The following is a 15,732-nucleotide window of genomic DNA, read 5'->3' as shown; positions in this document are numbered from 1 at the left end:
CTAGCAAGTTTTTGTGTGAAGATTTCAACCCAAGTCTCCTTTCTCCAAATCAGAATTCCTTTGCTCTGCCACACTGATTTCATTCAGTACCTTGCAGTTTACTTCTGATTGGCCCAGTGTAAGATTTTATGTCTTTTTGAAAGTATATCTACTAGGGAGATGTCTTTCATAACCAGTACTGTTTCAGATAAACCAAAATTTCTCTTTGCTTAATTTAACCTGAGCTGTTTGGTTGACTGTACTAAATTATAGACTTTTTTTTTTAAAGTGACATTTGTTATAGTCTTGGATAGCCATGTTTCTTACTGGTTGTTATCTTTTGTACTTTAAGTAGGGAAAGGTATTGCCTATGTAGTGTTAATTTCCTCTGATTATATGCTATCATAATTCTTATTTCCTTTTTATTTATGGTTTTATAAGTCAACCAACATTTTTGGTTTGGCATTTTGCTTCTTTTATGGGTGGGTTTGGGGAGAGGCAGAAGTTGATTTCCCCCCACCCCTTCCCATTTTGTAGGGGAAACAACATTTGCAAGGAATGCCTAAAATTAACTAACATGAAAAATTCAAATTTTCAGTCTTTTGAGTCAAGAAGAAAGTAAAAATTCAGATAAAGAAAGGGCAGAACTAGGCACAACGAGTAGAAGTTGTAGAAAGGCACATTTTGAGTCAGTGTAAAGAAAAACTTCTGAACAATTAGGCAAATAGTATTGTATCATTTGTGGTCTTCAGGCAGATACTTGATGGCCATTTGTTGGAGAGGAAGAAGAGAGTTATACAGGCAGCTGTAGTTGAATAGGTACGGGCCAGATTTGATAACCTCAGAAGTCCATTACAACTCTAAGATTCTGGAATTCTATGAAAGAAACACATTTTTCTTTCTTTTTAAAAAATGTATTTCATTTATTTTGTTATATATTTTCCAATTATATTTGAAAAATTTTTAACATTTATTTTTAAAAATTTTGTTTCAAATTTTCTCCTTCCCTCTGTCCTTTCCTCTTTCCTTGAGAAGGCAAACAATATGGTATTGATTATACATGTGAATTCATGTAAAATATATTTCCACATTAGCCATGATGCAAAAGAAAACAAACAAAACACCAACAAAATTAAAAAATTGAAAAATTTATGCTTCAGTCTGCATTCAGAGTTATTCAGTTTTCTCTCTGGAGGTGGATAACATTTTTTGTCGTGGGTGCTTTGGAATTATCTTGATTAGAGTAGCTAAGTCTTTCCCAGTTGATCATTGTTACAATATTGCTGTTACTGTGTGCAATATTCTCTTGGTTCTGCTCACTTTTGCATCAGTTCGTATAAGTCTTCTCAGGTTTTTCTGAAACCACCCTGCATGTCATTTCTTATAGCACTATAGTAATTCCATCACAATCTTACATCACAGCTTGTTCAGCCATTCCCCAGTTGATGGGCATCCTTTCAATTCCCAGTTCTTTGCCACCAAAAAAGAGCTGCTATAAATATTTTAGTACATATAAATCCTTTTTCCTTTTCTTTGGTCTCTTTGGGATACAGACTTCATAGTGGTATTGATGGATCAAAGGGTATTCAGAGTTTCATAGCCCTTTGGACATAGTTCCAAATTGAAGAAAAATATTTTCCTTTTTCTTTTCTTTTTAAAATTTCTTCTTTTTCTTTTTTCTTTCTTTATTTTTAGTTTTTTAACTAAAAATTCATTCACTTCCACAAGATTTTGAGTTCTAAATTTTCTCTCTATCTCATCCCTCCCCCCCCACCCTAAGATGGCATGCATTCTGAATACCCCTTCCCCTAATCTGCCCTCCCTTCTATCTCTCCCTCCCTTTTCTTATTCCCTTCCCTTTCAATTTTCCTATAGGGCAGGATAGATTTTTATACCCCATTTCCTATATATCTTATTTCCCAATTGCATGCAAAACCAATTTTTTTAACATTTGTTTTTAAAACTTTGGGTTCCAAATTTTCTCCCTTCCTCCTTCTCTACCTACCCTCATTGAGAAGGCAAGCAACTCAATACAGGTTATACATGTGTAGTCATGCAAAACACTTCCATAGTAGTCATGTTGTAAAAAACTAGGTATATTTCATTTAATCCTGTCCTGCCCCCTATTTATTCTATTCTCCCTTTTGACCCTGTCCCTCCTTAGAAGTATTTGCTTCTGATTACCCCCTCCCCCAATCTGCTGTCCCCTCTATCATCCCCCTGCTCTCTTGTCCCCTTCCCCCCTATTTTCCTGTAGGGTAAGAGAAATTTCCATACCCAAATGAGTGTGTATGTTATTCCCTGTGTTTAAGCCAAATTTGATGAGAATAAGATTCACTCATTCCCCCTCAACTTCCCCCATTTCCCCTCCACTGTAAAAGCCTTCTTTTGTCTGTTTTATGTGAGATAATTTACCCCATTCTACCTCTCCCTTTCTCCTTCTCCCAATATAATCCTTTCTCAGCCCTTAATTTTATTCTCCAGATATCACCCCTTCATCTTCAACTCACCCTGTGCCATCTATCTATGTATCTATGTATCTATCTGTCTATCTATCTATATGCATACATATAATTTTTTCCCTCCAACTACCCTAATACTGATAAAGGTCTCATGAGTTACAAATATCATCTTTCCATGCAGGAATATAAACAGTTCAACCTTAATAAGTCCATTATGATTTCTCTTTCTTGTTTACACCTTCATGTTTCTCCTGAGTCTTGCATTTGAAAGTCAAATTTTCCATTCAGCTCTGTTCTTTTTATCAAGAATGCTTGAAAGTCCTCTATTTCACTGAATATCCATTTTCCCCCCTGAAGGATTATACTTAGTTTTGCTGGGTAGGTGATTCTTGTTTGTAATCTTATCTCCTTTGCCCTCCAGAATATTATATTCCAAGTCCTGCAGTCTCTTAATGTAGAAGCTGCTAAATCTTGTGTTATCCTGATTGTGTTTTCACAATACTTGAATTGTTTCTTTCTGGCTGCTTGCAATATTTTCTCCTTGATCTGGGTACTCTGGAATTTGGCTACAATGTTCCTAGGAGTTTTTCTTTGGGGATCTCTTTCAGGAGGTGATCAGTGGATTCTTTCAATTTCTATTTTGCCCTCTGGTTCTAAAATATCAGGGCAGTTTTCCTTGATAATTTCTTGAAAGATGATGTCTAGGATCTTTTTTTGATCATGGCTTTCAGATAGTTCAATAATTTTTAAATTATCTCTCCTGGATCTATTTTCCAGGTTAGTTTTTCCCAATGAGATATTTCTAAAAAATGTTTTGTGATAGTGGCCTTTGCTTCCATTATTTGGTAAAATTCCTAAGTCGTGTCTGTAATAAAAAAGAATGCCTAAGTGAGAGAAAAATAACCTATTCTTATTCTACTTCAGGAATGCATCTAAACAACAACCTGAACAGTTTGAAGTTTGGCAGTGACCACCATAGAATATCTTCCCATGCACAGACAGCCACAAAACAAGGGAAGCTGGATCTACCCTCCACAAGAACAGGAAATGACAAGATTGTTCTGCTTGTGTGTAATAGAGCATGCACTGGGCAACAGGGGAAAAGGTAAAACAGGTCTATTTCTTAATGAGTTATCCAATTTTAATTTTTTTTCAATTTCAATTTTTTTAAAAGAACTGTTGGTCTAAGTATGCTTCTATCTAACGTCACTGGGGAGATAAAGCTTGCTTGCTATGTATGCCAAGGTATGATCTATTTTGACACCTAGTATGACATAAGGCATATGTTTACATTTATATCGTGTGGAGACATATAATTCCAACCACAAAAGATCAATTAGAATCTTTTTTTTTTTGCATAGAAATATTTTTATTGTGAAGGTTGATCCTTGTCCTGTAGCTAATTCCTCTATTGTGAATTCCCATAACATTCTTCTCTCTTAAGGCACTTACTGTATTTAGTTTGTATTATAATTATTTGTATACATATCTTATGTCTTCTATTAGGTTGTAAGCTCCATAAGGGCAAAGATTGTGTCGTACTCCTTTTTATATCCCTCTGAATCTTCAGCAACCATACTTAGTCTTGCACATAAGTATTCCAGAAATTTTGAATTGGTTGGAAAGAGCCAATGGATAGCAATGGGCTCTCTAATGAGATAGTCTATCCCTGGATTTTGTCATTGACCTCGGTGTTATTATTTGTAGAATGAGGGGGACGTACTACATGATGTATGTATATATGTCCATTCCCAATATGATGTCTATGAGTTTCTCCTCAGCCCTTTATCCCTCACCCTTTGTATCAGTTATTTGCACCTACCATACCAAGCCCCTGCTGTCATGAATAGGAGTAGTCAATTAACTATATGTGATGGACTATTTGAACTGGGAGCTGGAAAGACCAAAAAAACTGTCTTAATTTACTTAGGGAGGGACAAGGTATGGTTATCCCTTAAGCATCACTGGATCCATCCTCTCTCTTCTAAATATGATCTAGAAAAAACAAAGGTGTTATTTATTATATGTTTCTTCTTGTTACCTTTTAGCTTGTACTCCTTGATTCAGCAGTCTCAAACTGAAGTAAATTATTTAAACTTTTTTTATGCCACTTTTCTATTTGTACTACTTTGATCAAAATCTTTTTTCTTCTTTTCTTCAGACCTACTCCTACAAACCTCTAGAACAGGGGTTCTTAAGTTTTTTTGTGTGTGTATGTGATAGATGGACCCCTTCTCAGAATAATGCTTTTAAATACATAACATAAAGTACAAAAGAAACCAGTTATTTTGAAATAAAGTTATAAAAAAATTTTTTAAAAAGCTTACTGATCCCATATTAACTCCTATTCTAGCCCTTAGCACCCCTCAGAAGGAAGAGAATTTACCTTTCCTATGGAATTAGATGTGTTATTATGACTTTCTGGTGACCATAGCTCTTTGGAGGATTCACATGTAAACATCTAGCTATGATTGACATTTGGGCTTAGGGCATGTCTTACTGAGCAGGTAGATAGTCTCTACTCTAAATTCAGTGAGCCCCTTTTTACCATGTTGTTCCTATTGATTCTGACTCCCTGGAATATGAACTTTGCTTTCCTTTTCTTCCTGTCTTAGCTGTTTTTCAAAGACGTTACCTCTTGTCTGCCCGATCCCACCATACTTAGTTCATCCTTCTAGCCCCATCTACTTCTCTGGTATTAAATCTTCTTGTCTGCCCAATTGCTTAACAAGGCAAACTTCTGGTCTTGGTCTTTCATTCCTGACCCTGTCTCTGCTTTCCCATGGCAGTCCAAAGGTACCATTCTGGACTATCAGTTGTTACGTGTAAACTAAAAATGGAAACTTCTTTTCTTTCTCCTGTTTTCATGCCACTGAAGCTGTGGAGCAGGGAATATTATAATTTATGTTGAATTTTCTAGTTTCATTTCAGATTTAAAATCTGTCTTAAGAGCAGTTCTATTCTGATTCTAGACAATTACCCAGGCCTAATAAAATAACAACACCTGATTTATATAGCATTTCAGGTTTTATGTAACATTTTCCTCTCAATATCTTTGTGAGTTATATGGTTTACATGTTATAGTCACTTTACAGATGAGGAAATTCAAAGTTCAGTGACTTAAATGACTTACTCATAGTAGGAATACAGCAAGAGCTATAGTATTAAGGCTGCATCTACCAAATGAAAAACATTTTCTTTTCCTTAGATTTGGACAACCCTTTGTGCTACACTTAGAGAAGACAATAGCATGGGATCTCTTGCAGAAGGAGATTTTGGAGAAGATGCAGTATTTTTTGAGACCCACAGTTTGCATCCAAGTGAGTAAAACATTCCAGTTTCCACATCTTTGTATACTTAGTAAAGAAACTGAGTTATTAAAAGTGACTTTGAAATTCCAAATTCTTGGAAATGGAAACTAGGCTCCAGTGTTGAGAAGAGCTGATGAAATATAACTTAACTAAGTTGGATCTGTTCAGCTTTTCAGTGCTTCCTGGGTTGTATCTTTCCTACTAAAGGAATTGGCCACTGAAGGATTTCCCTTGACTTGCCAGACATTTTATTATAACACTTTTCTAATGTAAAATATATCATAAACCTTAAAATACTATAATAATATGAGCCATTATTAATGAAGTTCAACACTTAGAAAACTTGAGGAAATCTTGGTTGAACTTTCATATCTTACCCTAACAGACTTTAAATATCAGTAATTCTTTGCTTAAAAACAAACAGAAAACCCCAACAACAACCCCAATAACTTACTTCAATTTTGACCTCCTAATCTTAAAAAAAGAAAATGAAAAAATGAAAAAAAATGAAAAAAAAGAAAATGAGCTTAAAACGATGTACGAGAGTACTTTGCTTTATGTAAATGATATTTATTAAATTTTTAGCAAATGAACTTGCATTTACAATAGGTGAAGATTATTTTAGTAAATTGGATTGTCCTCAAAGTACTTGAGAGGAATTTACTCCTTTAGTGATTCCTTGACAAAGTAACCTTTTATCCATTCTGTAAATTTGATTATATTAAATTATTGCAGGGGATACACTTGTGCTAGGCATCCTACCTAACCTAACTCTTATGTTCAAAATAGGTGTGTCCATTTAGTTTGCGCGTTGTCAGTGTTGTGGGAATAACATACTTGCTACCACAAGAGGAGCAACCCCTGTGCCACCCAACCGTGGAAAGGTAAAACCACGTCATTCCTGACCTCATCGGCCGACTGAGCTTTTCACATGTCTGTGTACCAGGGATTAGAGGGATATCTACTAGACATTCCTCATTAGTGTTAGGTTCTCTAGCTCCACACTGAAATTGAAGTTTTCTTAGCTTACACAGCACATTGCTGGAATGAGAATGAGAGTCATTTGACATTTCTCTATTAATTTCATGGTTGTTTTGTTCTTTATATTTTGGTAAATAACAGTAATAACAGCATATCTATGGATCATAGATTTTGAGCTTGCATTAGTTATGTATTCATTTATTAGGTGCCTTCTGTGTGCCAGGCACTGTGCTAAGTGCTGGATATATAAAAGGAAGCAAAAGACAAACCTTGCCCTCAGGGAGTTTATGTTAGTGTAAATGGGGTAGATACCATGCAAACAAATATATACAGAGCAAGCTACATACAGGATAGAAAAACCACGTACACACACATACATATATATGTAATATATATTAAGTAAGTGGGTAGAGGGGGAGACTAGTTCAGTTAAAGTTTCATGTAGGAGGTGATGTTTAAGCTTACCTTTGGAGGGAGTGTTTTTTTTTTTTTTAGTTTTAGGCAATTGGGGTTAAGTGACTTGCCCAGGGTCACACAGCCAGTAAGTGTCAAGTGTTTGCTCTGAGACCAGATTTGAACTCAGGATCTCCTGACTTCAGGGCCTGTGCTCTATCCATTGCGCCACCTGGCTGCCCCTAGGGAGTGGGGTATTCTAAGAGACAGAAGTGAAGAATGAGTGAATTTTGTGCATGAGGGACAACATTGGCAGAGGTATGGCTGGAGATAAGAGATAGGAATGACATGTTTTCTTGAGGCGAGTTAAGCTGGAACATGGAATAGATGAAGGGGAGTAGTGTGCAAGAAATCTGGAAAATTAGTCAGATGGGTTGGAGTCAGATTGTGCAGGTCTCTGAGTGCCAAATAAAGGAGGTTGTGTTTTATCCCAGAAGCAATCGGGGAGCCAACTGGAACTTTTTGAGCAGGTAGGTTTCACAGTTAGACCTGTTCTTCCTAAAGATATTCAGAAATATCACTCTGGCAGTGAGAAGGGACCTTGTAAGTCACCTAATTCAACCTCCTAATTTTAAGAATGAAAAAACTGAGATGATGAATGACTTTTTTAGGGTCATATTGGTAGTTAAATGGCAGAGCTAAAATTTGAACTAACTCCAGATCTAACACACTTTGCACTGAACCAGGGTGCTTACTGTGATAATTTTATAAAGATTTGAGTCACTGATCTCACTGTATACAAAATGCCCTTATAGTTAGATAAAGACATAGACAGTTTGAAGAAAAAAAAAAAGGTCCTGGCAGTCTGACATTCTTGTTGATGAAACTGTTACTTGGCTTTTCTTGGGTTCTGTGCTGGAATGAAAAAAAAATAAATTAAAAATTACACCTTCTAAAAATATAGTTTGATGACATAAGTGTCTTTTGTTCTGCTGCCCCTTAAAATAGAATTAATACTCTGTTCTTACTTTTATGCCTTAGGATCTGAGGTAAACACAAAAATAGGATGGAAGAATTTCTGGCAGTGTTGGTACTATGGAATCAGAGAAGGGAAGGGACAAAATTAGTTTAGTTCCTTGTATTTTTTTTAAATAAAAATTAAATTTTATTTTATTTTCAGATCTGAATTTTCTCCCTCCCACCTCCCTCACCCTCTTGAGAAACCTAGAAAAACAAAACCTTTGTTACGAACATGTAGCGTCAAAGGCAAAACAAATTACTGCTTTGGACACATCCTTCCCACCCCCAAATATGACTCAGTCTGTACTTTGTATTCATCACCTCTCTATCAGGAGGTGGGTAGCATGTTTCATCTTGCATCCTCTGAAATTGTCATTGCTTATTGTGTTGACTAGAGTTCCTAAGTTTTTCAAAGTTGTTTGTCTTTACAATATTGCTATTATTGTGTAAATTGTTCTGCTAGCTATGTAAGCCTTACTTCACTCTGCATCAATTCCTGCAAATATCAGTTTTCTTTAAAAGCATCCTCTTTATCATTCTTTTCCGGCACAGTGGCATTTCATCACATGCGTATACCATAACTTTTTCAGTCATTCCTCCATTGATGGATGTCTTCTCCATTTCCAATTCTTTGCCACCACAAAAAGAGCCGCTATAAATATTTTTGTACATACGAATCCTTTTCCTTTTTCTTTTATCTTTTTTTGGTTATAGACCTAGTAGTGATATTGTTGTCTGTCTTTCATTCTTGGAGAACCATGGCATCAGGAAGGTGATGCCATGACTTGCAAGTGAGTTGGATTTAAGTGAAGGAGGGCTGTGCAAAGTCACCAACCTCACTCTCTCCTCTAGAACCATCTGGGTCCAATGGCATGATATAGATCAAGACAACTGGAGATGGCCCTTGGATGCAGTGGGAGACTTTGGTTTTTTAAAATAAGGTCTTTCCTAGGTCTCAGTTTGAGGCAATTGAGTGATTAAGGCTAGGTGAGAAATGAGGCAAAGAATGGCCTCTTTTACCTAGTCAAAAAAATAAAATAAAAAATCAACCAGGAAGGGGAAGACCCTTAGGCTTTCTAGCCAAAACAGAAACAATTGCTATTTGCTTTCAATTTGAGCCAATTCAGGCCCAAACAATGACTACAAATGGGGCTTGGACTGGGAACTATTGTTGGCCAATCAATGACAGCCAGAGTGAATTGAGGTTAAGGCATGGTCCTTAAGAAAGAAATCTAGCCCATACATTCCAAGATATCTTTTGAGGTTTCAGTGACCCAAAAGCACCTGAAGATAAGGGTATGTACCCTATGTGGACAAAGGGAAAGGAGAGGAGAAGACGGAATAGGAAGGGAGAGAAGGGGAGGAAAGGGAGGGGAGAGGAGGAAAAGGAAGGGAGGGGATAGCCACCAGCTTTATTTTCTCCTCCAGAGCCATTTGGGTCTAATGGCAAGATATAAATCAGGATGACTGGAGATGTCCCCCCCTAGTAGTGATATCACTGGATCAAAGGGTATGCACAATAAAAGCTTTTGAGGCATTGTTCCAAATTGCTTTCCAAAATGTCTGAACAGTTCCTTATAATCCTATGATAATAGGTTTATAAAAAATAGTTCCTAGAGAAGCAATAATAGAATATACCTTCCTTATCTCAGCAGAGGGGTGAGGAACTACTAGGGCAGAATACTGTATACATTGTCAGATATGATCACTGTATTGAATGCTTTTGTTAAACTTTTTCTTTGTTACAATGGAGGGTTAAATTTGGAGGAAGCTGGAGGGGACATATTTCTGAAATAGACTGATATAAAAACAAAGGGCATCAATAATCAATTAAATCAATAATAAATCAATTAAAAATAAATAGAAAAGATGGAAAATAGTGTCACTATGAGTACACGTATCCCTTGTTCTTCCTGACTTCTCTGCTGTATTTGACACTGTTCACCTTCCCTTCCTGGATACTTTTTCCTCTTTAGTTTTTGTGACACTGCTCTCTTCTGATTCTCCTCCTATTTTTCTGACAATTCCATCTCAGTCTTTGCTGGTTCCTCATCCATGTCATGTCCATGAACACTGGCTATCATCTTCTTCTCTTTTCTGTCTATACCACTTTACTTCATGAGCCATCAACTTCTATAAGTTCAATTGTCATTTCTATGCTGATGATTTCCAGATACATATATCTGTATCTATATGTGTATATATATTTTTTGAGTAATTTTTCAGTTGTGTCTGACTCTTCATGACCCCATTTGGGGTTTTCTTGGCAAAGATACTAGAGTAGTGTGCTATTTCCTTCTCCAGCTCATTTTACAGATGAGGAACTGAGACAAACAGGGTTAAGTGATTTGCCCAAGGTCACATAGCCAATAAGCGTCTGAGGCCAGATTTCAACTCAGGAAGGTGAGTCTTCCTGACATCAGGCCTGTGCTCTATCTACTGTGCTACATCAGCATCTATAACTGTATCTGTAGGTCTACATACATATATACATACATGCATACATATGTATATACATACACATACGTATATTCCACTTCATATAATCTCTTCTTAGCATCTTTCGCTTCCTTTAAGAATTAATTCACACCACACCTTCTGTAGGCCTTTCCTGGTTCCTTCCACCTCTGATTGCTAATGCCTTTCCCTCTGAGATTACCTTCTGTAATATCAGTTTGTACACAATTATTTACATGTTGTTTTCCCATGAGCTCCTTGAGGGCAGAGACTGTTTTTACCTTCCCTTTATATTCCCATAGCTAAGCATAGTGCTTGGCATATAGTAAGAATTTAATAAATGCTTTTTGACTGGCTGGCTAAAGTGAATTTACATAGTCTAACCTTCATTTTCCTGTTAACATCTAATATAAAAATCAAGAAGTGTGTTATGGGGAAAAAAATCCTCCTATAAAGTGGGTTGAAAATATTTAGCAGATTAGAATTTAAGAATTATGTGCAGATCATTATAGTATGACAATAGTATTCCATCTGTTGAGAGTGGTTTTTTTTTTAATCTTAGATTCAAAGAATGTGTTATGCCCTTCTACATACAAGTCACTGCCCTGGGTGTTGGGCAAGCAAAGAAGTGTAAGATCCACAATACATGCCCTTAAGAAACTCCCAGTTAAGATGGAGAGACTAGACTTCTGTAAAGATAATCAACAATAAAAGGCAGTATATGATAACTAACTGTTGAGTGGTACAGAAAGTAATGGTAAGGGGAGAGATTCAAGTAGATTAGAGTTGTTTGGAAAGGGTTTACACACATTTTAAGGACCCTCCAGGTCTGCACACATGGATATTTCTGCTCCTACCAACTCAGGCTACCAACCTACAGGGTTGGAAGGCACCTAAGAAATCTTCTCATCCAGCCTCTACCTGGACAGGAATCCTCTTTACAAAATCCCTGACAAGTGGCCTATTTGATTTCTACTTTATAAACTTTAGTGATGGGTATCCAGTCCACTTTTGGACAACACAAGTGTTGGGAAGTTTTGCTCATATTGAACTGAAATATTCTTTTTGGCAACTTTTACCCATTGCTCTAAGATCTGTTTTGGGGCCAAGCAGAGCAAATGTAATCCTTCGTCTATGTGATTATTGTTATCAATAACAACAATGATAATAACACAGAGTACTTTAAGGCTTGCAGAATACTTTAGCTATATTATCTCATTACTTGAAGATAGCTATCATGCTACTAAAATCTTCTCTAGGCTAAATATTCCAATTTCCTTCAACTGATTCATGTGTGGCATAGTTTCCAATCTTCTCACCATAATGATTATCCTTTTCTAGATGCAATTAATATGAGAAATTCAAAGAAGAATGGGAAGGCTTTATATGAACTGATACAAAATTTAAAAAAATGTAAACCTCAAATGGGAAAACAATATGCCCAATGACTACAACAATATAAATGGAAAGACCAAAAAAAAATTGGGGCAGAGTATATTGTAATTATGATAGATGTGGTTGGCCCCCCAAAAGATAAGGAAAATATGTCTCCCTCTCTTTTTAGAAGATGTAGGGTACTGTCAATGTGGATCACTATAGTAGTGTCAGGCTCAGTTGATATATTGAATAAATGCTTCTCAGAAAGCACCCTTGCCTTTCAATAGGAACGCTGATGCACTGTTGGTGGAGTTATGTACTGTTCCACCCATTTTGGAGAACAATTTGGAACTATCCCCCAAAGGGCTATAAAACCGTGTATACTCTTTGACCCAGCAATGCCACACTAGATCTGTATCCCAAAGAGACCAAAGAAAAGGGGAAAGGACTTATGTGTACAAAAATATTTATAGTACCTCTTTTTGTGGTGTCAAAGAATTGGAAATTGAGGGGGATACCCATCAATTGGAGAATGGCTGACCAAGTTGTTGCATAAGATTGTAATGAAATGGTATTGTGCTATAAGAAATAACAAGCAGGATGGTTTCAGAAAAACGTGGGAAGACTTATGAACTGATGCAATGTGAAATGAACAGAGCAGGAGAATATTGTACACAGTAACATCAGTACTGTAACGATGATCAACTGTGAATGACTTAGCTACTTTGATCAATACAATGATCCACGATGACTCTGAAGGACCCATGATGAAAAATGCTGTCTACCTCCAGAGAGAGAACTGATGAACTAAGTGCAGGTCGAAGCATACTTTTTTCACTTTCTTCATTTTTCTTGCTTCTGTTTTGTTTTGTTTTGCAACATGTCTAATAGGGAAATATGTTTTGCATGACTTCACATATATAATTGATACTATATTGCTTGCCTTCTCGAGGAGTGGGGGAGGGGCAGGAGAGAGAGAATTTGTAACTCAAAATTTTGAAAAACAAATGCCAAAAATAAATAATTAAATAAACAAATAAAGGGAAAATGGAAAAAAAAAGGAAAGGGTTTACAGAGATATGAGATGAGCTGGGCCTTGAAGGATGCAAAAGAACAGAATAATTGAAGAAGGAAGAAGAATATTTAGGAAAAACCATATGAATAAACATGAAGTGACAGAGATTTACAAGTCATATTCATAGATAGTGAGTAGATCATAATGGAAAGTAGGGTTTGTGTCAGGCAGTAAGACTGGATGGATTAAATAGAAGCCAAGTAGTGAAGAATCTTGAATGCCTGACTGAAGACTTTGGATTTGATCCTAGAGGCAATGGGGAGCCACTGAAGGTTTCTGAGTAGGTTTTAAAATGGGAATGGTGGTTTAGGAAGATTAATTTGATGTGGATGTGTAGGTTGGGTTGGAAGGAGGAATAATTAGACAGGAAGACCAACAAGGAGATGTGGCTTCCTGACTCCAACCCTTCCTACTTAGACTCATAGATGAACACTTTTAGAGGTAGGAAGGAACTCCAGAGATCGCTTAGCCTCACCTCATCACTTTGGGGGAAGCAAAGACCCAGAGACATCCCATCTTTCAGTTCTGTAAGTAATGCCATCTGACTCTTTTCGCTTATGCTGGAAGGATTATATAATGTATCACTGTAAACACAGGCCAACCTCGTGGTCACGTAAGAAGCATTGGATTAGAGCCTATGAGCTAACACTCTGCAGTGCCTTTGTTTCTTGTGGATGAAGTTAGGACATCTGTGACGAACAAAGCTCTTTTTGCCTAATCTTGTGCAGCTAATACGTTAACACTGATGTATCTGTGCTTGTAGATAGGTCATTACGAGAAAATTCCCAGGTGATAGGGAATGTCAATCATTATCTTATTAGGCAATATTGCCAACTGCTAGTCTGTCTCTTAGTTGTAAAGTTAGTATCTTTTCAAAAGATGTAAATCTGGCTCTCTGCTACTCCTGCTTAAATACATGGATGTGTCTCTTTATGAACAAAATTCTCCGGATAGATCATAGGTTCATGAGTGCAAGTTGAAGTACAAGTGATAGCAGCTAATTTCAAAGGAGGTTACTTGACCCTTTCAGCTTTCAGAGAAGCAGTGGGAGGGAGTGAAGAATGGTGGACCTGAAGTCATTCTCACCTCTGCTTCTTTTTCAAGACATGGCTCAAATGCTACCTTCTTCAGAAGGTCTTCCCTAGTCCCCCCAGCTGATAGTACCTTCCTGTCTGAGATTAGCTCCCCTCATCTACTCTGTATATAGCTTCTTTCTTCCTTCCTTCCTTCCTTCCTTCCTTCCTTCCTTCCTTCCTTCCTTCCTTCCTTCCTTCCTTCCTTCCTTCCTTCCTTCCTTCCTTCCTTTCTCTCTTTCTCTCTCTCTTTCTTTCTCTCTCCCTTCCTTCTTTCCTCTCTCTCTTTCTCTCTTTTTCTTTCTGTCTCCCTTTCTTCCTTCCTTCCCCCTTCTCTCTCTTCCTTTCTTTTTTGTAATGCTTAACTTAGCACAGTAGGTAGCACAAAGTAGTTCTTTTTTGACTGAGTCAGGAGGGACCCAGCAGCTAGGGTTCATATGCCAATTCTGACACATTAATTATGTAACTCTGGGCAAATAACCAAACCTCTCTGAGCCTCACTTTCAATATCTGTAAAATGCAGGCAATACTTGCACTAGTATCACAGAAATATATTTCTAGAACTGAATGGGACCTTAGGGCCTCTCATTTTACAGATGAGGAAACTGAGACCCAGGGGAAGTGAAGTGACCTGCCCAGAGTCACATAGATAGTAAGAATGAGAAATGGGATTTGAACCCAGGTACTCAGAGCCAATAGGGAAGGTAGGTAATGCAATGGATAGAGAAGTGAGCCTGGAGCCAAGAGGATCTGAGTTCAAATTTTGGCCTCAGACACTCACTAGCTGTGTGACCCTGTGCAAGTCACTTAACCCCAGTTTGCCTCAGTTTCCTCATCTGTAAAATGAGCTGGAGAAGGAAATGTTAAACCATTCCAGTATCTTTGTTGAGAAAACCCTAAATGAGGTCATGAAGAGTCAGACATGACTAATCAATTAAAAAAAAAAACAAAAACAAACAGAGCCAGTGTTCTTTCTCTTGCACTCTGCTGCCTTTTTGAGATCCTACATTCCTCAGGGTTGTTTGGAGGAAAGCCCTTCATAAACCTTAAGGTCCCGTTCAGATGTGAGTAGCTTCTTGTTTGTTATTTCGATAGCTTAATTTTCAGAGTGAGTGGAGGATAGACAAGAAACAATCTTATCAGAAATCTGTTGGACTAGGCAAGGTAGCTCTTGTTTCCAGGGTGATTAAATTGCAAAGGAATCTAGACAATTTCTGCCATGCCCCAGCTGCCAGGACTCCTGCCCTGGGGCCATGCTAACCTTACTGGGGAGAGTCCATGAGGTAGATCCTACTTTTTAAATTATGTGACTGAATTTTTAGTGAAATAAAGAGAATAGTTGACTGAGAACTTTTGAAGGGAAGAGGAGGAAGTAAGGAAAGTGAGGAGTAGAAGAAAATTTGGAGTCAAGAAGACCTGAGTTCAAATCCAGACTCAGACACTTGCTAGCTGTGTGACATTGGTCAAGTCATTTAACCTATTTGCCTTAGTTTCCTTAACTATAAAATGGGGATAACAATAGCACCTATTTCTCAGGGTTGTTGTAAGGAACAAGTGAGATGTTTTTTGTAGTTGTGCCTGATCCCAACACAGCATCTTCTTCC

The 15,732-nt window shown here is 37.3% G+C and overlaps 1 protein-coding gene across 1 annotated transcript in view; it reads left to right on the top strand.

The window, feature by feature from the left end:
* Positions 1-15,732, top strand: part of USP31 (ubiquitin specific peptidase 31) — a 132,083-nt gene that overhangs the window by 70,402 nt on the left and 45,949 nt on the right. Inside the window, exons 7-9 of the mRNA XM_020978613.2 lie at positions 3,366-3,546; positions 5,650-5,761; positions 6,542-6,636. Coding sequence (XP_020834272.1) covers positions 3,366-3,546; positions 5,650-5,761; positions 6,542-6,636 — 388 coding nt within the window. The remainder of the gene's footprint in view (positions 1-3,365; positions 3,547-5,649; positions 5,762-6,541; positions 6,637-15,732) is intronic.

The sequence above is a fragment of the Phascolarctos cinereus genome, unplaced genomic scaffold, assembly GCF_003287225.1.
Source record: "Phascolarctos cinereus isolate Bilbo 61053 unplaced genomic scaffold, phaCin_HiC Scaffold_4;HRSCAF=312, whole genome shotgun sequence".
Classification (NCBI taxonomy): domain Eukaryota; kingdom Metazoa; phylum Chordata; class Mammalia; order Diprotodontia; family Phascolarctidae; genus Phascolarctos; species Phascolarctos cinereus.
This window is presented reverse-complemented; position numbering and strand designations above follow the sequence as displayed.